This window comes from Macrobrachium nipponense, chromosome 2, assembly GCF_015104395.2.
Source record: "Macrobrachium nipponense isolate FS-2020 chromosome 2, ASM1510439v2, whole genome shotgun sequence".
NCBI lineage: Eukaryota > Metazoa > Arthropoda > Malacostraca > Decapoda > Palaemonidae > Macrobrachium > Macrobrachium nipponense.
This window is the reverse complement of record NC_087201.1, coordinates 28,645,399-28,665,885: the sequence shown is the minus strand read 5'-3', so window position 1 is coordinate 28,665,885 and position 20,487 is coordinate 28,645,399. Positions and strand designations below refer to the sequence as shown.

Genomic DNA, 20,487 nt, shown 5'->3' with positions numbered 1-20,487 from the left:
AGAGGGGACACCATCTTGTAGCAGACGGTGCACTCCTCCGGGTGCCAGACCATGTAGCTGATGAATTGCACCGCGCAGTTCGCATGAGAGCGGCACACCTCATGTCCATAAGTTTCGCCAAGGGAGGCGGAGCACCCTGGCGTCTGGCAACGTACCTTCTGTAAGTTGAAATCTCAAATGAGTATCAGCCTCAGGGGAGAGCCGGAGCTAACTTCGGCGAGAGCATGCAACTTAACCTAGATATTGGTTCAAGCCTTACTCACTAACAATTTCAACACACTGAATGAATTAAAGAAAAACTTTAAGTATATCTGCCTGCTCCTGATTCCGTTCTTGGGGAGTAGATGTATATCCGGTATGTGGGGTCTGAGATCCGCCGGACCGGAGAAGAGGAATGACTTCATCTCTATTATGGTCAGCCGAATCAGAATGCTATGTATTATCGTAGTCTAATACCTGACTTATCCACTGCCTCCACCGGAGTGGAGAGCGCCTAAGAACAGGAACGGAGCTCCGGCAAGCTTAAAGCAACACTCCGGTAGTGGATGTGAGGGTGAGTCAGTCTCCATCAGTACCCTTAAAGGTCCGGAGATGTCCATTAGTAGAGTCCCCAAAGCTTAGCCTACTCAACGTCTCGTTTCTCATTGTCCTAAGTAATGCCGGCAGCACAGACCGAAGTGGCGGATCAGGAGAAGATAATTCTCCTATCTAATCCTGCCTACCTCTATCGGGGGGAGCGTAACTCCTAGCCCTAGTCCGTAGTCGGGGGGTGGACAACTGGAGAGAGAGACCGTCGAGCAAGGGCTGTGCCATCCGAAGCGATGACCGCCGGCTGGCACGGTACTAGACTGCTATGCCAGCATATATATCCACTTGGAGACAAAGGGTTACATATAGACCAGTAAACCCCCTTCCTTTTCACCCCACATTCCCTCCTCTCTCTCCCACTTGAGTAAAAACTCGAGCGGTCGTTCATCGATAAGACTACTAGCACCGCGAGTTGCCAGAGTCCGGCAGAGCCGAGCTAGGAAGTGGAGGGGGGGGTTGGGGGGGAAGGGGAGAGGAGGAGGAGGGTGGTCGGTCGTGATTGCCTGGCCAGCGACCCAATCAGAGATGGACACCTATTGGAGGTTGCGTAGCCTACCACTGCAGGGGTGGTAGTTCGACTGGGCCTGTGGCCCGTCGTGGTTGGTACAGCAACCGATCAGTGATTGCTCTCGACCGAGGGGATGTGGCCTACTACTACAGATTGTACTAAAGGAGGCTAGGCCAAGACGAAAACAAACCATCCCACTTATACAACAATATATAATAATAATAATACTATAGAAAATTTAATAATGAGGTATCAAGGAAGAGTTGTATCTATGGTTAAGGAGACTACCCACTATGGATCTAGACTAACCCTCTGAGATCACTACGGCACCGGGCAGTTAGGCCAAATCTCCTCTAAGACATCATAATGTGGACATTAGCCCTCGTCCAAACCTACTAAATTCGAATTTTTTCGATTCAGATCGGCAGGGAGGATAGGTCCAACAATGTGAAAGGATAGAGAGGTTTTCTATCCTTGATATCCTCCCCTCTAGCACCGTAGCGCCAGCAGGGGGAGAAGCATAAAGGGTACAGGATTGGGACACCTAGCCTACCTTCCAAGCCCGACCTAGGCTTGGTTGGTTAAGCCAGGGGATGGGAAGCAACTCTTCCAATCTCTTCAGTGATATTAAATCTACTTGCACATTTCACATCTATTTGGTTCGTATTAAACAGTAAATCATGCAAAACTCACACCGGGAGAGCGAGAAAGAAGGCTTCCTCTCTCCTGTTCCGTAATAAATATGATAGGCTACTAGTAGCCTATCGATTTTACATGTACAATATGTTAATATTATGTCGAGATAGGCACAAACACGCTCTTGAGAAGCTGGGGGGGGGGGTCTCATTATAACTAATCAACTTTTCTTTAAAACCCTAGTCTTTAAACCCCAGAGTACCTCATGAGCGCGTTAGGCCTCTCTACGAACCAATTCTAACTTGAATAATAATTAAGCATGTAATATAAAATACTTTTGATGATCGTATGAATAAAATTTTTGATCTATATTAAATTTAAAAGGAAGTTAATATGTACCAGAACTCCACGCGTTCTGATGATGCTCACGAAATGGCGGACACGCCAACGGCCCCCCCAATACATTTCTAAGGGGGCGAAGGCCAATTTGGGAAGCCCCGCAACTGTATAAGTTACGAAACACAAATTGGAATACTCAACTTAGAAGGAGGAAGTTCTGAAGATGCCATCGCTAAAGTGGAGAAAGCACGGGAGCAACGAAAAATGCGTGCACTGGGTACAATGTCTAAATACAGGAATGCAGGTGGCGCGCAAGTCGGGTAGTAGTAGTGAGAGCGAGGAAGGAGGAGTAACCGCTGCAACGGCTCTTACTGTGAGAGGGATTTTGGAAAGGAATCTTCTAATTGGCAGAAAACCTGTGAATAGTGGCTTCCACTCGCCTTGTACTTTATACCCGACACCCTTTGGGTGCTCGCGCAAGGGTAGTAACCTCAGCATACCATGCTAGCTTTTTTCTCTGGTATATTTAGAATCTATTTATACGCCCTCTTATCATGAGTCCATTTATACTCTATCACATGTTATAATGTTTATCATTACGACATAACACCCGTCCATAAGAGATAACACCCGTCCATAAGAGAAGTTAAAAGAATTCTTTGACATTAGTCAGTCACCATGGAGCTCTGGATAGACCATGGACAGGGTAACCCTTGAGGACGAGACAGCGACTATGCTATAAAAAATGTATTTAGGCACAAAAATAATATGTAAGTTTACTATAATTAGTGAGTATTTCTCTATGAAAAATTCCACGAATAGGCAAATTTCTTGCGAATAATGGAGATATATGTTCCACAGAAAAACCTGAGAATAGGTAAAACACGAATACGAGGGGATCAAATGTATACTACTGTAACTCAATACAGTAAGAAAGACTAGTTTTCTTAAAATTATCAAAATTCTAAATCCAGCTGTACCGTCTGACTTCTGCAAATGGATACTTTCAGCCACAACAATTTTTGGTTTTTAGAATTTCCGATAAGGGGTTGTAAATCAGTAAGGGGTTTGAATTCAAGTTACCTTGCATGTAAGTTCTTTAGTTTTCTTATTTAATGTACTAAAGGCCCAGCTTCCTCCTAAAGAATGGAAAAGGAAAAAATAAGAAAATAATAAAAGTAAATTTTGTCCAGACTTACACTCTATCAGCGGCTACGACTGTTTTCTTCAATGAAGAGTCATCACTCTTGTTGTTAGTACCAACTACTTTGTCTCTTACTTCTTCCTCCTCATCACTTTCAGATGATCCCTCCATTTCCTGACCTGTCAAGATTTGATTACAGGTGATGTATAAGCCACTAAAAAGCTAAATACATTTTAGTGGTTTTAATTTGTAAATACACTTTGAAAACAGCCAATAAATAAATACATAATGTAACTACTACACAGACAATATTTAGCATTTACACATTACAGTGTGAGCTAACCGTCCCTAGTGCAAGTCTCTAGCTCATCCATCATTATTGTTATTATATATACGTATCATTTCTTAAAATAATTATTAGTATTACTTTTTTTGGAGTCTATCTCAGGCATCCAATTCAACTGGGTGGTTTTTATAGTGTGGAGCTCTGGGTTGCATCCTCCATCCTTAGGAATCCATCACTTTTCTCACTTTGTGTGCCCTTTCTAAAAGCACACTCTTCTGCATGAGACCTGAGCTACTTCAGCATCTACTTTTCCAGGGATCTTGGGATTGTGCCTAGTGTTCGTATGGTTATAGGTACAATTTCCACTGGCACATACCATATACTTATTTCTATTTTCAAGTCTTGATACTTATAAACTTTTTCTCTTTCTTTTTTATGTACTCTGGTACCCCTGGTATTACGACATCAATGAATGATACCTTCTTCCTAATTTCGTCAATCAGTGCCAAGTTTGATCTATTGGCCCGCATCTCCCTATCTGTAGTGATACCATAGTCCCTGATGATCTTTGCCGGATCATTTTCTATCACTCCCTCAGGTTGGTGTTCATACCACTTATTACTGCAAGCTAGCGGAGTTTCTTGCACAGGCTCCAATGGAGGGATTTTGCTATTGAATCATTCCTCTTTTTGTACTGGTTCTGTGCAAGTGCCGGGCACTTGCTTGCTATGTGGTTTATGGTTTCATCTTTCATACTGCACTTCCAGTATATGGGTGAGATATAATTTCCATCTATTATTCTTTGGACATAGTATTTGGTTCTTAGGGCTTTATCTTGTGCCCCTATTGGCATTCCTTCTGTTTCCTTCTTGAGTTCTCCCCTCTGTAGCCATTGCCATGTCTCATCACTGGCTAGTTCTTTAGTCTGTTTCATGTACTGTCTCTGCATTGGTTTGCTGTGCCATTCCACTGTTCTGCTTTTCATTCTCCTGTCTCTGTATAATTCTGGGTCTTTGTCTACTTTTATCAGTCCTTCTTCCCATGCACTCATTAGCCACTCGTCTTCACTGGTTTTCAGATATTGCCCCAGTGATCACTCTCAATGTTGATGCAGTCCTCTATGTTTAGTAGACCTCTCCCTCCTTTCATGTTATGTATAGTCTGTCAGTATTTGCTCCTGGGTGTAGTGCTTTGTGTATTGTCATGTGTTTCCTAGTTTTCTGGTCTATGCTGTGGAGCTCAGCCTTTGTCCACTCCACTATTCATGCGCTTATCTGATTAATGGCACTGCTCATGTGTTCATGGCTTTTGTCATGTTTCCAGCATTGAGTTTTGACTTGAGTATCACCTTTAGTCTCTGTATATATAGTCTTTCCTGATCATATCCTTCATCTCTTGGCATTTTATATCCTCTCCTTCTATTACTTCCAGGTATTTGTATCCTGCCTCATCTATGTGTCTGAGGCTATTCCCATCTGGTAGCTTTATCCCTTCAGTCCTTATGACTTTGTCTTTCTGTATATTGACCAAGGTAAATTTTTCTATTCCAAACTCCGTCATGATGTCCCCAGATACAATCCTTACAGTCTGTTTTAGGGTATCTATTTCATTGATGCTCTTACCATACAGCTTGATGTCGTCCATGAACATCAGCTGATTAATTCCGTTGCCTCCTTTCTTGAATTGGTATCTAGCATCCATCTTCTGCAGTACTTTTGTCTTGGGAATCAAGTTAACTTCTACTAGTCTTATTGCAGACCTTGTAAGTATGTACTGTATTCCAGTTGCGCATTGTAATTTTAGGGAGCCAATGATGTTTTTTTTTGTCCCATGTATTTTCATGAATTCTGTTAGCCAAGTGTGCAGTATCAAGTTGGTTCTCCTTCTCTTATTATTCTTCATTCTATAAGGAGTAGGGTTGCAACCTGAGAAAAAAACAATCTAAAAAAAAAACAATTTTGTTCTGCCAAAGAAAGCCTGAGAATAATTATTCTTTTTTAACATTCATTCACATTCTATTACTTCCTAAACTACAAAAAAGTGGCTAACTGTATTTATATTATGCCTAGAGCTTGGGTAACAAGGCAATTCAACACTGGAAAGACAAATCTATGTGAAAAATAAACTAGGGAAAGTAAGGAAAACTAATGTTATCTCAACCATCACCTATTTGAGATTATGAGTGTTTTGAGTACATAATTACTTTTTATCATTAGAATTTCAATATTTCACATTTGAACATTGAAATGTTCAGTTATCAAATATTTTATTGTTATTTTTCAATCATATCTTGAAACCATGAGGTACTGGGGTCAGTTATTTCAATTTCAATGAATTTGAACAGGAAGAGAGGTATGAAAACTGTATGACTGGCAACAGTTCCTTAAAAGAATGTATGAAACAGTACGATACAAGACACATATGTATTCAGTATCTAACATGTTCGAAGAAACTTGTATCATACATGTATCAGATTCAGAGGTACAAAAACTGTATGATAGGCAACAGTTCCTTAAAAGTATGTTTTGTACAAGTACTACAACACTTTCAGTATCAAACATGTTCAATTGAAACTTGATTCTTCTAATCTAGAAGGAAGGCGTGTCTTAAATAACATCATAAGTCTATAGTTGTAACTATAAGTAAGGTCTTCAAAAATGCAAAACTAGATGCAAAGAAAACAAAAAGAAAAAATGCAAAAATTAAATTTTTCTTTTCCCAAAACCCTAATTAGGAGCTAGTCTTTTGTGTCCCTACACTTTCTTCTGCAGCCTTCTGTTGGTGGGGATGGTGTTTGTATCCTCTAGGTAACTGTATAGCATTTCACAGATGATACCTGTTAGTAGCTTCCACATTATTGGTAAGCAGGTGATAGGCCTATAGTTACTTGCTATATTTCCATTGTTCTTATCTCTCTGTACTATGGATGTTCTCCCTGTGGTCATCCATTTGGGCACATGGTGGTTTGCGTTACATTGTTGGAGCTGTTCTGCTATTTGTGAGGGCAGGGCCTTGAAGTTGTTTTTGAGCCAGTATCCATGGACTTCATCAGGACCTGGGGCTTTCCAGTTGGGTATCTTCTTTAGTTGGTCCCTGACTGTGTCTGTCCTGATCTCAGTGAATCTTTTAATTCTTCCTATTTCTCCTGCCTTGACTTCCTGGAGCCATTTTGCATGTTTGTGTGATACTGGATTGCTCCATATGTTTTCCCACTCTTCTGGTTGGTTCTGAAGAGTTTGTTCTGTTGATATTCTTTATTCCTGTTCATGTACCGTTGGATCTTGTGCTCTGGCTTTAAGCCTCTGCATTATTTTGTCTATAGTGTTGTTTAGTCCCTTCTCCTGTACTTTGTAGTTCTTGTTCAGTTCCTCTCTTGTTTTCTTGCTTCTTAGCCTTTTATCTGCCATCTCCTTCAGTTTACTGAAGTCAGATCCCATCACTGTGATTTGTTTTCCAGGCGCCCTTTCCCAGGCGGTTGCATTTTTGTTTCCTGTTGGGTTGGTTGTGATGGTGGTGTTAGTGGTTGTATCCCCATGAGTTCTACAACTAGTCTTGCTCCTGCATATGCCAGGTTATTTGTTTCTGTGATACTGGTGGTGTGTATTAGTTTCATTATTCATTAATTTCACTCGTTTTCTCCCCTAGTTTCTTTGTGTTGTAGGTTTTCATGGAGGGGATCTTTGTTCCACTGTCTGATCTTTCCACCTATTCTGACCCCTCTGTTACATCTTCCGTGTTTCCTTGTGTGCTGTTGTTTGGTAGCTCTTCATTCCTGTCATCTTCTGTGGTATTGTCTCTTAGTTTGTCTTCTCCTTCTTGCTGTGTTATTTCTCTTTCCAGTTTCTCTCTTTCAATTGTGGAGAGCCAGTTGCTCTCTGATTAACCATAATAAGGAGCTACAAGTCTTAGGGTGGATACTAAGTAACACTAATAATTTTGGATACTTCTTATGATAAGTTAAACATTGTTCAGGAGATACAATGGTGATTTAAAGTTTCCACTGATTGCATAACAACTTTAACTAACCTTAAAAAAATCTAACTAAAATTTTATTTCTAAGGATTCAAACAACTCACCATTGATAATACAAATAATCCGCTTCTTACTCATTCCACGTAGTTCATGTAAACAAAGACTTTTCAACTCATGGAGTGGTATACTCTGTAAGAAAAGAAAGTACTGTACAGACTTCTGATTCACAATCATCAGACTAACTCAATGCTCTCAAACAATAATCAAAATAACTGATGTTTCATATGAGCATGCCCATTAATTCTGATAAATTTGTTTTACTGAACAAAGAAAAAATTGAGACCAATTATCCAATGAATAAGTAATACACATATTGTCTAATGCTACATTAGAATTTGGATCATATGCATATAAACATCCAACATGATGGTATAAAGTTAAAATAATCTAATACAGCACTACATCAACTTAACATAGTTAGGGTCTGGTCTCCTGATAAGAAAGAAAGATGAGGTAGTATGCCTTATGTTACCTAACAGCCAACCCACAAGTTAATACAGCAACAATGTGTATGTCAGATGTTTTCCTCATTACATGTTACGTCTGTGCAAGACAAATGTTCACCCGAGTCCCATACCTTCTCATCAGGTAGAGAAGGTGCTAGGGTGTAGGAAAAAGAGGACCATCTGGGATATGTGCCGTGACATCTAGGTAGACCTCGAGTGCTTGAACCAGGCATAATGTTTTATTCGAGATAAAAAGTTCCCTTTATCAGAAAAAGGTATTTTCGCTTTAAAAGGTCCTCATTCTTGGCCATAAATGATAAGCCAGGAGACAACAGTAAATGACCGCTATGTATATGAGTGATGAAATGTCCAAATCTACGGGTACGAGAGCCCAGTTCACTAATCTGAAATCCTGATGCCAAAGCGGACTGCCTTTTGGAGCATATCAGTTGTAGTTGTATTGGGCCCACTGAAATAAGAGATGACAGGAGTCTAAGAACCTTATTCAGGGACCAGGCAACTGGAAACCCTGCAGGAGCTGGCCTTTGCAGTACAAAAGGCTGGAGAAGGGAATTAACAATTTTCATATTAAAATTAATTCCAAAAATAGAATCCTCCAAAAATAGAAAGCACTGGTTCTAACAATGCTGCCTTATACGCTATGATTGTTGTACAATAGCAAGGCATGAGCTTAGACTGTGTCTAAAGAGATCAATCAAACCTCCTACTCAACATCCCTGAAGCTACCTTGTGGGTCCTCCTTGAGATTTGCATGAAGAAAGCCCCTTCTCCACCTATAGAGGTCAGATATTCTGCCAGAAGGATGGTGTAGCAATAGGATCCCACTTTGGTGTACTACTTGCCAACTTTTATATGGGAACTGTGGAGAGAGCCTTTGAGCAAATACGACATCCTCGCAAGTAAGCAAGATACAGTGGTACCTCGACATATGAAATCAATCCATTCTGAGGTGGCCTTCGTATCATGAGCTTTTCGTATCTTGAACCGCATTTTACATGTAAAATGCCTAATCCGTTCCAAGCCCTACAAAACCACCCCAGTAAATTATATTTCCAGGCTTACAACACATGTTCTAGGGTTACGACGCCGATCTGACGGAAGAAATATGACTCCAAAAAGGCAAAATACTGTACATACTTGAGTAATATTCAACTGTATGTAATGTTCATCCCCATTTTTACTGCATATATTAGGACTTTAGCATATGTCCCTTAGCAATAAGCCTAGCCTATGTTAGCAGTTGCTACTGTAGCCTAGTCTATGATTCTGACATCTAAATCTAAGAAGCTAAAAGCTTAGAATATGCCAATAAAATGTATAAATAATCAGTATGTACTCATTTCAAATAATTATTAATTAATCATTAACTATAATACACAAACAAACAAAAAAAACCTTCCAACCTTTTGTTTACATTCAGCACTTACGAGTACCGAACGATCACCAAGCAACCACTTTTCCTAGCACACAGTAAGCCATAAATTTTCATTATCTCTCTTCAACTAATGAAACTACCGAACAGTATAATAACCATTCATTTCTATTCTTTATTCTATCTTTACCTAATGGAGATACCGAGTTACGTACCGACAGCTATAATGAAACATATACGTAATATTAAAACAGAAGAATAATTCTAGAAAATGGAATTTTTATTATAAAATTAATATTGATAATACTTACCTGTATAATTTATCTAGCCCTAAATCCCCAAAAACCGCACCAAAATTTGCCACATTGGCAACCCTGTTACCTCCTATTCTGTCTGCCAGTTGGCAACACTGACGTTGACAGGTACAAAACCTTCCCTTGAAAATCAGTTGTGATAAGCAGATCGTGGGGTAGGATGGGTGGGACTAGATAAATTATACAGGTAAGTATTATTAATATTAATTTTATAATAAAAAACATAATAATAAACATTACCTTAATATAATTTATCTAGCCCGATTAACCACACTGAAAAGGAGGAGTACAATTTCCCTTTCCGGCAGAATAGGACATAAAACAATCAAAGAAATATATATCATAGGCAGTTAAAAACTCAACCCGAGGTCTAAGATACTAAGAACTCAAAGTCTCCTACCATAATGCCGCAGAACTGTGGTAGTAAAGGACAAGGAGTAAGTGTATAGTCAGTCAGTCTGTACTAAAGTCAGGTGACCGACCAGGTGACCAGTCAGACAAAATGAGGACAGCAAGGCTGCACCCCGATGACTTGATCAAGCACTACAACGACACCTGCTCTCTCACGAATGTCTGGCGCCAAGAGAGAGGATCGGGTATTGACAACTCTTTCCCTGAAGGATGAGTGCCTGGACTGCCTGGGCGATTCAAAGCTAAGCAAACATTGGGGGTGTATCAATGCAACCCAACGTCGCCAGCAGCGATATTGGCTCATGAGCAACTCCTGACTCGAGCTTTCTGGTGCCAAGAGAAAGGAGCGCGGAGCAAAAAGGCGACTCAGTCCCGAAGGAAGAGTGCCGGCAGTCCAACCTGGTCTCATGTTAAACGATCATCGGAGGGTGTATCAATGCAACCGACGTCGTCAATAAGAAACTCAGGGCTACTAAATGTCGCCTGATCTTGCACGAGTGTCTGACTCCGAGAAAACAGGTGAGACAAAAAGTAGATGGTGAATGAGTCACCAGATGACAGCAGACGATCCATCGACTAATTCCCTATCCAGAAGGACAATGGAGGAAGCGTGAGTCGTCAGGACAAGCGAACCAGTAGCTAGTCCTAGGTCGGCATCGACTTTGGGAGGAGCATAGTCGCCAGTGCCAACAACCCAGTGGCTGGTCCCATGTCACACTGACAATGGAAGCAGCATGAGTTGTCAAGCAGCTAGTCCTTGTAATCAACAACACCTAAATACCAAACTCTCTAATTCCCATTATATAACTAAACCAAAAACTGCCATAAGTTATAATGTAAAAACAAAATATGTATATATATATATATATATAAAAAAATAATATACAGGTAGCAACCAAATGTAAAACAGGAAGACTACCTAATTCTCCTGCCTGACGACCTGTCCTGCCATCACCAACGGGCCCAAGGAATGAAGGTCACCTAGAACTAGAGAAATATCCCTCAAGTAAAAGGAGGCAAAAAAAAAAATTAGAACGCTAAGTTGCCGCCTCAAGCACCTTGGCGACCGAGACGTTCTTCATAAAAGCTACTGATGTAGCAACTGCTCTAATACTGCGTGCTCTCGGCGTCTGGCCCTCACAGGCAGCCGAACCACCAGTTTTAATAATAAGATCTCTGAGAAAAAAGGATACACCATTCTTTGATATAGGTCTCTTGACATTTCGGGGTGAAACAAACAGATGACAGGGACGACCCTGAATGTCCTTCGTCCGGCGTAAATAGCATGAGAGCGCCCTAACAGGGCAAAGAACTAATTCCTCATTTAAATTACCAACAAAGTCAACCAGTGACTTCAGCACGAAAGACCTGGGAATGGGATTATCAGACGATTCAGTCTTCGCGACAAATTTGGGAAGGTATGACAAAATCATGTCTTGTCCAGATCTGGCAACCAGAAAAGAGAGTGCTTGCAGTTCACCCACCCTCTTGGCTGTAGCCAGCGAGACAAGGAAGAGTGTCTTAGAAGCGAGGTCCCTAAAATGGGATTTTGACAAAGGAAAAATCTATTTCTGGCTGAGGATCTGTGTTGCCCAGTGAAATGTCCTTATAGCACTCATTTCTAGGTATAAATAAATGCTAAATATACCAGAGAAAAAAGCCATATGGAATGCTGGGGTTACTACCCTCAGCTCGCTCACCCTCATAGGGCGTCGGTATAGCACAAAAGCGAGTGGAAGCCACTGCTACAGATACTCGGCCAATTAGCTCTCTCCTCTCTCAAAATCCCTTGCCAGAGAGGTGCCGTTACACGGCCATCTTCCGCTCGCCACTACTACTTCTGCCAAGAATCTTCATTCCTGAATACGCACCCAAGCTTGGGCCAGCTAATGGGTGGGGAAAGGAAAGATAGTGATGGGTTCACTGGGCAACACAGGTCCTCACCCAGAAATAGATTTTTCCTTTGTCAAAATCCCTTTTCTGGGATTGACCTATGTCGCCCAGTGAAATAGTAACGGAGAATTGGCCATACAAGCTTGGTAAATAGAGTAAAACAAACAAATTTTTATATCAAAGGAAAAATAAAATTTTTTCTTACAATCATTGTTTTAATGATCCCAGATAAGGATACAAAATACCAGGAGTAAATAACATATAAAATTATATGACCAAGTTCATACCATCACCAGGAAAAGAGGACAGGTAATGAATATAAAATACATGAATTAACAAACTATGTACAAGAACAGGAGTGGGTTGATAAGCAATCCGGTCCGTAACAAAAAAGGGCAAAAAGGGAGGGAAAACAAGTGAGGCAGGTAGGTGAGAGGGAGTACCAAAAGGCAATTAATAGCAATATCAATGATAATTAATAATACAGTGGTAACTCGAGATACGAAAGGCTCAACTTACCTCGATACGAAAGCCAATGCGAAAAATTTAACGGCTCTACATACGAAAATTTTTCAAGATACGAAAGGTTTCTGAAAGTCCGAGATTCGCCCGATAACAATTTTGAAACTCGCGCCGCACGCCGCCATCTTAGTTCTAGTAGACTCGCCACCATCCTCCTGCTCTCCCATTGGTTCCTGATGCTAGCCACCGCCATGAGATCCTTCTCTCCTATTGGACAGCATCCCTCCCATCATGCATCTTATACGTACGTGGTGGCGTGCCTACCCCGGCCACTTCGTACCAGAATCTTTATCATACGCACGCGGCATTCGTTCGGTCCAACGATTTTGTTTAGTAACGTAAATTCGTTAGTGATTTAGTTGTGCTACTTTATTGTATTGTGTGAGAACCTAATTAGTATACGTACTACAAAACTTAATCACGTACAGTATAGTCATGGGTCCCAAGAAAGTTGCTGAAGTTCACAGAAAGAAGAGAATGCTTTCTATGGAGACAAAAATGGAGATAATAAAAAAGTATGAAGCTGGCTTGCGGTTGAGTGTGATCGCTAAGGAATACAGCCGAAATCCGTCGACGATAGGCACCATCCTTAAGCAGAAGGAAGCCATCAAAGCAGCTACACCTTCCAAGGGCGTGACTATTTTGTCCAACAAGAGGAGCCATGTGCATAATGAAATGGAAAGGCTGCTTCTTGTATGGATTGGGGACAAACAAATCGATGGAGATACGATAACCGAGACGACAATCTGCCAGAAGGCCAGCGCTATTTTCAGCAATTTGATTGCCCAAGCCGAAGACGACGGCGGAGAGGGGACATCAACGGCAACCCCAGAGTTCAAGGCTTCTCATGAGTGGTTCGAAAAATTCCGTAAACGGACTGGCATCCATTCTGTGGTGAAGAAATTGAAATTACGCGAAGTATAAAAAAGTAAAAAGAAATGTAAAAATAAAAAAAAAGACAAAATAAATTTCATTTTAAGTTTTTTGTAAAGTTAAGTGTTACAGTTTTGTTAATGTGTTTTGTAAAGTTTAGTTTGTTTTTCTGACATTTTTTTATGTGTTTTGTAAAGTTAAGTGTATGTATCTGCCTTTTGTCCTCCTACTCTGTCGCCACTTTCGGAGATAGCCTCATTCGAAAGGTAAGCTTCCACATTTTACGTACAGTATTTCTTGTATACCATGTACACTAATACACTTTATTTACAGGTTATTTTGCATTTTATTATTAATTTAGGTATTGAATAGTCCAAATTGTTGTAGTATTTCATTGTTTACAGGTCAATTTAGCTTTATTATGAAAATTTACTGGGGTGTTTTTGGAGGGCTTGGAACGGATTAGCCATTTTACATGTAAAATGTGGTCCAAGATACGAAAAGCTCATGATACGAAGGGCACCACGGAACAGATTAATTTCGTATCTCGAGGTACTACTGTATACAACATTGCAACATACATAATTAGGCTGTATCAGGGAAGACAACATTCCCTGCAGCCACTGCAGAATATTTAAGGGCCTCTAGAGACTTTAGATAGTGGCGTTTAAATACTGTTGGAGATTTCCAACCCGTATACTTTTTGAGATCATCAAAGTTCATATGATGATAATAATTAACTGAGGTAGCTACTGCTCGGATATCATGGACCTGAGGAACTGAATCCAGGTTAGCTTGTTTAATAAAATAAAGAATTTGTTGTCTGATGGCCTTCAAGGAAATGGTTCCACCATTCTCTCTAACAAAAAGAGGACCTGAAGACCTATTAGAAGTCCTGTCAAGATAAGACTTTAATGTAATAACTGGATATAATGATGGGTCCTGTGGAAGGGGAACAATCTTCCACGGAGACCATCTGTTCTGAGGGTCTTCATTCTTTGCCAAGAATTTCAGATCCGGAGAAAGCAGAACTTCTCCTGACGGGAGGAAATCGACATGATTTGGTTCTCTAGAGAGAGCCAACAGTTCAGATATTCTAGCACCTGAGGCCAGGCTCAGTAAAAATAATGTTTTCCTGAGAAGGGTTATATATGAGCATGATTCATTATCCGTGTCTGAAGCTAACTTGAGTATGTCATTTAAAAACCAGGAGACCGTATGAGGCCGGTTTACTGGTCTCAGACGAGCACATGCTCTAGGGATAGACGAGAAGTACGAATCTGTTAAATCAATATTAAAGCCAGACTGAAATATCTTCCTCAATGCGGATATAGTTGTAGTAATGGTACTAGCAGCTAAGCCTTTTTTGAACAGTTCTAAAAAATGAAATTGACAGATTCGTAGTCATTGTCTGAACATCTGATTCTTTTAGAAAGATGGATAACTTCCTCACTGCCGAATCATACTGCCGGAGTGTCGATTCCCTTTTGTCTGATTCCACGAACAGTGTTTAGCGGATCAATATTAGCATCTTTCTGAGCTGCAAACTTCATGAAGTCCATAAAGTTAGGGCATTCAGAATTCTTGAGGAAGCTGACACAGTCTGAGTTTGTACCACCTGAGTAAGCTTTGGGTTGGGAATCCGTCCGGGACAGAGTTTCAACTCTAGTAGAAGAGGAAACCAATTGCTCTTCGGCCAGTTGGGTGCTACCAGTGGGGTGCTACCAGTGCTATCCGCCCTTTGAAAGATCTGAGTTTGTGTAGAACTTTCATCAAAAGGTTTATTGGCAGAAATAGGTAAATCTTCTGCCAAATGTTCTAGTCTATGGACATCGCATCTGTGGCGTGAGCCAGAGGATCCAAATTGGGAGCCACATAACATGGAAGTTTGTGGTTGGACTCCGTGGCAAACAGGTCTACCTGAAGGCCCGGTACTTGTAAGCAAATCCAATTGAATGACTTTGCGTCCAAGGACCACTCCGATTCCAGCGGAGTTGTCCTGGATAGTGAATCCACAATGACATTCCGTACTCCTGCCAGGTGAGTAGCTGGCAGGTGCCAATGATGTTTCATTGCCAACGAGAAGATTGCTATGATCACGTGGTTTATGTGGCTTGACTTGGAGCCTCCTCTGTTTAGGCAGTGAACTATCACTGCACTGTCCAGGACTAGTCTGATATGAATATTCCTGGCCGGTGCTAGTCGTTTCAGGGTCAAGAAAATGGCCATTGCTTTTAGGATGTTGATATGAAACTGGCGGAATACTGTCGACCATGTTCCTTGAACCTTCTTGTACTGAGAATAACCTCCCATCCACTCAGAGAGGTGTCCGTGTGGACTACTAGAGACGGCGGGGGAAATTGGAGCGGGGAGCGGTACTGACTTGGAAAGACTCTTGACTGTCGTCCATGGACGAAGTCTTTTCCTTAGTATCAGCGGAATCAAAGAGATTTTATCTCTGAGTCTGCTGTTGGTTCTTCCCCGCCATACCCGATTGATGTCCTTCAGTCTGGCTTTCAACAAAAGGTCCGTTATTGAAGCAAACTGAGGTGAACCTAAGACTCTTTCTTGGGTACGACGAGAAGCCTGTTTGTTCTTGAGAAATTGTCTCGTAGCTTTCTTTACCTCTTTGCACTTGGTTGGCGGAAGAGATAGTTTGTGTGCGGTTAGATCCCATTGAATTTCAAACCATTGAAAGCCAGATGCCGGAATGAGACGGGACTTTTCCTTGTTTATCTGGAATCCCAGATACTCTAGATATTTTATTACTTTGGTTGTTGCCCTTCGACATTCCTTGTCGTTGGGTGCCCAAATGAGCCATTCGTCTAGGTAAGCTACTAGCGTAACTCCGAGCTCTTAGTTCCTGAACTACCGTCTCTCCTAGTTTGGTGAATATTCTGGGCACTATGTTGAGCCCGAATGGCATGACTCTGAACAAGTAAGTCTGTCTTCCTAGCTTGAAGCCTAGGTAGGGAGAAAAGTTTCTCGCTATCGGGACGTGATAATAAGCGTCTGTAAGATCGATAGAGGTGGTGACGACCCCATGGGGAAGTAAGGTCTGCACCTACGAGACAGTTAGCATGCGGAACTTGTCGCATTGAATGTATGAGTTGAATTTATGAGTTGAGACAGGACAAGTCCAGAATCACTCTTTGTTTGTCCGTGTCCTTCTTTGGCACGGTGAATAAACGTCCTTGAAATTTCAGGTGTCTGACTTTCTTTATTGCCTTCTTTTGAAGAAGGTCTTTGGCATAGTTTAGAAGGTCTGTCGTTGGAATTTGGTAGAAACTGACTGGTGGAGGAGGCCCTTTTATCCATCTCCACCCGACACCTTTTGATACGATATTAATGGTGAGATTTTTGCAATCATGGAAGTTCACCAATTATTGACAAAACAACAATAATTTGCCCTTGCCCTGGGCGAAAAGACCAGATAAAAAAACCATACAAAACCATCACCTACACTAAAAACCATATGGTACCCTTAACCAGATATAAGAACTGGTGGGTACTTCAGGTACATGTACCCCCAGGCTTCCCACAAACTCAAAAAACCTCAAATTAAAGGCGAGGAGATAGTAGAGGGAAACAAACTGAGTCCCCCTATGCTTCCTCTCCCAACACCATTCCCGCTACTGACAACAGTCCCAATCTAAAGCAGTTTTCGTAAGTAGTTTCTACCTCCCTCAAATAGTGCGATGCAAACACAGATTTTGACCTCCAGAACGTAGTTTGCATAATGGAGGATAGAGACATATTCTGTCTGAAAGCCAATGACGTTGCTACTGCACAAATCTCATGCGTCTTCACTTTCAGCACCCTAAGAGCATGTTCCTGAGTTTGGGCATGTCCTTCTCGGATCAAACTCCTCAGGAAAAAGGACATTGTATTCTTTGAAAGAGGCCGAGACGGGTCTTTCACCGAGCACCAGAGTCGGCTCTCCTCTCCTCTCACAGTTTCTGTCCTAGTCAGGTATAGTCTGATGGCTCTGACCGGACACAATGTTCGTTCCTCATCTTCCGACCCGACTAAGTCCGTTAGGTTCTTTATCTTGAAAAAACGGGGCCAAGGATTCGAAGGATCCTCATTTTTAGCAAGAAAGTCTGTTACATAAGAGCAAACTGCATTGCCCTGGGCGAAACCCACTTCCTTACTCATCGCCTGCAACTCGCTTACTCTTCCCGCTGTGGCTAAGGCAACTAGGAATAGTGTCTTCCTAGTTACGTCTCTCAAGGTTGCAGAATTCAATGGTTCGAATTGGGGGCCGTTGAGCCACCTTAAAACTACATCCAAGTTCCATTCCACTTCTTCAGGCTTGAAAATCTTGGAGGAACTAAAGGATCTGATCAGGTCACTGATGTCCTGATTTGACAAAATGTCGAGGCCTCTATGCTTGAAAACCGATGACAGCATGGCCCTATATCCTTTAATAGTTGAAGTGGCCAACTTCTTGGTGTCCCTCAGAAATAACAAAAATTCTGCAATTTCTGTTATAGATGTCTCAGAAGAAGAGATGCTATGTCGTCTGCACCATGACCTAAAAACTCTCCACTTGGACTGGTAGAGCTTGGGAGAAGAGCTTCTTCTGCAGCTAGCAATAGCCTCTGATGCTCTTCGCGAAAACCCTTTTGCTCTGACCAGGTTCCTGACAGTCTGAATCCTCTCAGGGCCAGAGCGGACAACCCTTGGTGATATCGGTTGAAATGGGGTTGTCTGAGAAGCAATGGATTTTGTGGAAGTAGTCTGGGAAAATCCACCGGCAGATTGAGAAGGTCCGGGAACCACTCTTTCCTGAGCCAGAATGGTGCTACTAGGGTCATTGTCACATTCTGGTGTGATTGAAGCTTGTTTAAGACCTCTCTTATCTTCCCAAAGGGAGGAAAAGCGTAAACGTCCAGTCCTGTCCAATCTAACAGCATCGCATCTGTTCTCCACGCTAGTGGTTCTGGAATCGGAGAACAGAAAATGGGAAGGCGATTGTTCCTCGATGTGGCGAACAGATCTATCGATGGTCTTCCCCAAAGCTTCCAGAGGTCCTGACACACTCTCTCGTTCAGAGTCCATTCTGTTGGTAACACCTGATTTACCCGACTCAGTTCGTCTGCAAGTACGTTCATTCTCTCTTGCACGAATCTTGGAAAAAGGGTGATCCTCTTCTCGTTCGTCCAGGTGAGGAGATCTTCGGCTATCTTGTTGAGAGAGAACGAGTGGGTCCCTCCCTGCTTCTGTACATATGACAACGCTGTGGTGCTATTTTCTCGTTCTGTCCACAGACCTGACACTCTCTTGTTTCCTAGGAGGGCTCCCCATCCGCTGTCTGAGGCGTCTGAGAAGAACTGCAGGTTGGGGTTCGACACGACTAGGGAGATTCCTTCATGTAACCTTTCCCTCGAATGTCACCAACGAAGATCCATCTTTATCTCTTCCATCAGGGGGAAAACTAGTGAGTCCGACTGTGTCTTCCGAGACCAATTTGCTTTCAGGAAGAACTGAAGCGGTCTCATGTGTAGGCGTCCTAACCTGACAAAACTCTCCACTGAAGCCAGGGTCCCGAGTAGGCTCATCCATTCGAGCGCTGAGCAGGACGGGCGAACCAGAAATTGCTGGACTATCGACAGGCAGGACTCTATCCTCTTTGGGGAGAGAAAAACCCGAAAACCTAGAGAGTCTAGTATCATCCCTAAATAGAGAATCCTCTGAGTTGGAATCAATTGGGACTTCTCCGTGTTTACTATGATACCCAAATATTGTGTCAAAGTAAGTGTCTTCTCCAAGTCCTTCACACACTGACGCCTGGATCTGGCTCTCAGGAGCCAGTCGTCTAAGTAAAAAGCTGTGTTGATCCCCATCAAATGCAGCCACTTTCCCAGAAGAGCGAGAATCCGAGTAAATACTTGAGGGGCGGTTGACAGACCGAAGCAGAGGGCTCTGAACTGGAAGACTCTCTTCTTGAAGACGAATCTCAGGAACTTCCTGGAGTTCTGATGGATGGGGACATGGAAGTATGCATCCTTCATGTCGAGAGATACCATCCAGTTGCCCGATTGGATGGCTGACATTACCGATCGACTGGTTTCCATTCGGAATTTCGTCTTCCGGACGAAGAGGTTCAGAGCGCTTACGTCCAACACAGGTCTCCATCCCCCTGATGCCTTGGGGACCATGAAGAGCCTGTTGTAAAACCCTAGGGAGTTTGTGTCTGTTACTTCCTCTATGGCCTCTTTGTTGGTGAGCTCTTCTACTTCTTTGGCTAAAGCCAAAGCTCTTGTTGATCCTGTCGAGTATGCTGTCAAACAGACAGGTGTATTGGACAGTGGTGGATCCTGCGTAAAAGGGATCACATACCCCTCTCGAAGCACCTGAATTACCCACTGTTCCGTTCCTCTTCAACTCCATTCCTCCCAGTAGTCGTGGAGTCTTGCCCCCACGGGTGTGTGAAGGACCTTCCGATCATTTCTCTGTCTTAAAGGACGGTTTCTTGGTAGACTTGGAGGTGGTTCGTAGATTAGTTCTTGGTCTCTACTGCCACCTCGACTTACCTCCTCGAAAGGGATGTTTTTGTAGAGGAGAAGCTTTGGCTCCTGTTGCTGGAGGTTCCTTAGGTCTTCTCGCTGACTGAAAAAGATCATTGGTGGACTTTTTCTCGAGGTCTGACAGCACATGCTTGATGGTTTCTTCTGGAAACAGGTGAGATTTACTCATGGGGTAGAACAACAAAGCCGATTTTTGGTTCATGGTTACTCCTTGAGATGTGAAGGAGCACCACCGTTCTCTCTTCTTTAGTACTGCCATAGTGAACAGGGCGGCCAATTCCCCTGAACTGTCTCTCACTGCCCTGTCCGCACAGGACAACACATTGAGCCAGTTGGCAAAAAAATCCTCATCTAGAGACTGGCAATCTTCAATTTTCCTGGCTAACGCTGCAATAGTCCAATCCAGAAAACTGAATACTTTGATCAAATTGTATAAGTTCTTCACCAGGTGATCCAACTCGGGTGAAGAGAACAACACTTTCACAGCCGAGAACACTGCTCTTCTGTGAGAGTCCACAAGACCGGAGAAGTCTCCTTGGGAGGAGGCAAAAACTCCCAAAGAAGGAACT

The 20,487-nt window shown here is 42.3% G+C and overlaps 2 protein-coding genes across 8 annotated transcripts in view; both read right to left on the bottom strand.

Annotated features, from left to right (window-relative positions):
• Positions 1-20,487, bottom strand: part of LOC135220502 (RING finger protein 145-like) — a 344,353-nt gene that overhangs the window by 270,359 nt on the left and 53,507 nt on the right. The window lies entirely within an intron of this gene.
• The window catches only part of LOC135220499 (uncharacterized), a 59,961-nt gene that overhangs the window by 16,157 nt on the left and 23,317 nt on the right, over positions 1-20,487 (bottom strand). Inside the window, exons 3-4 of the mRNA XM_064257640.1 lie at positions 7,578-7,662; positions 3,271-3,394 (exon numbers count right to left, since the gene is read on the bottom strand). Coding sequence (XP_064113710.1) covers positions 3,271-3,394; positions 7,578-7,662 — 209 coding nt within the window. The remainder of the gene's footprint in view (positions 1-3,270; positions 3,395-7,577; positions 7,663-20,487) is intronic.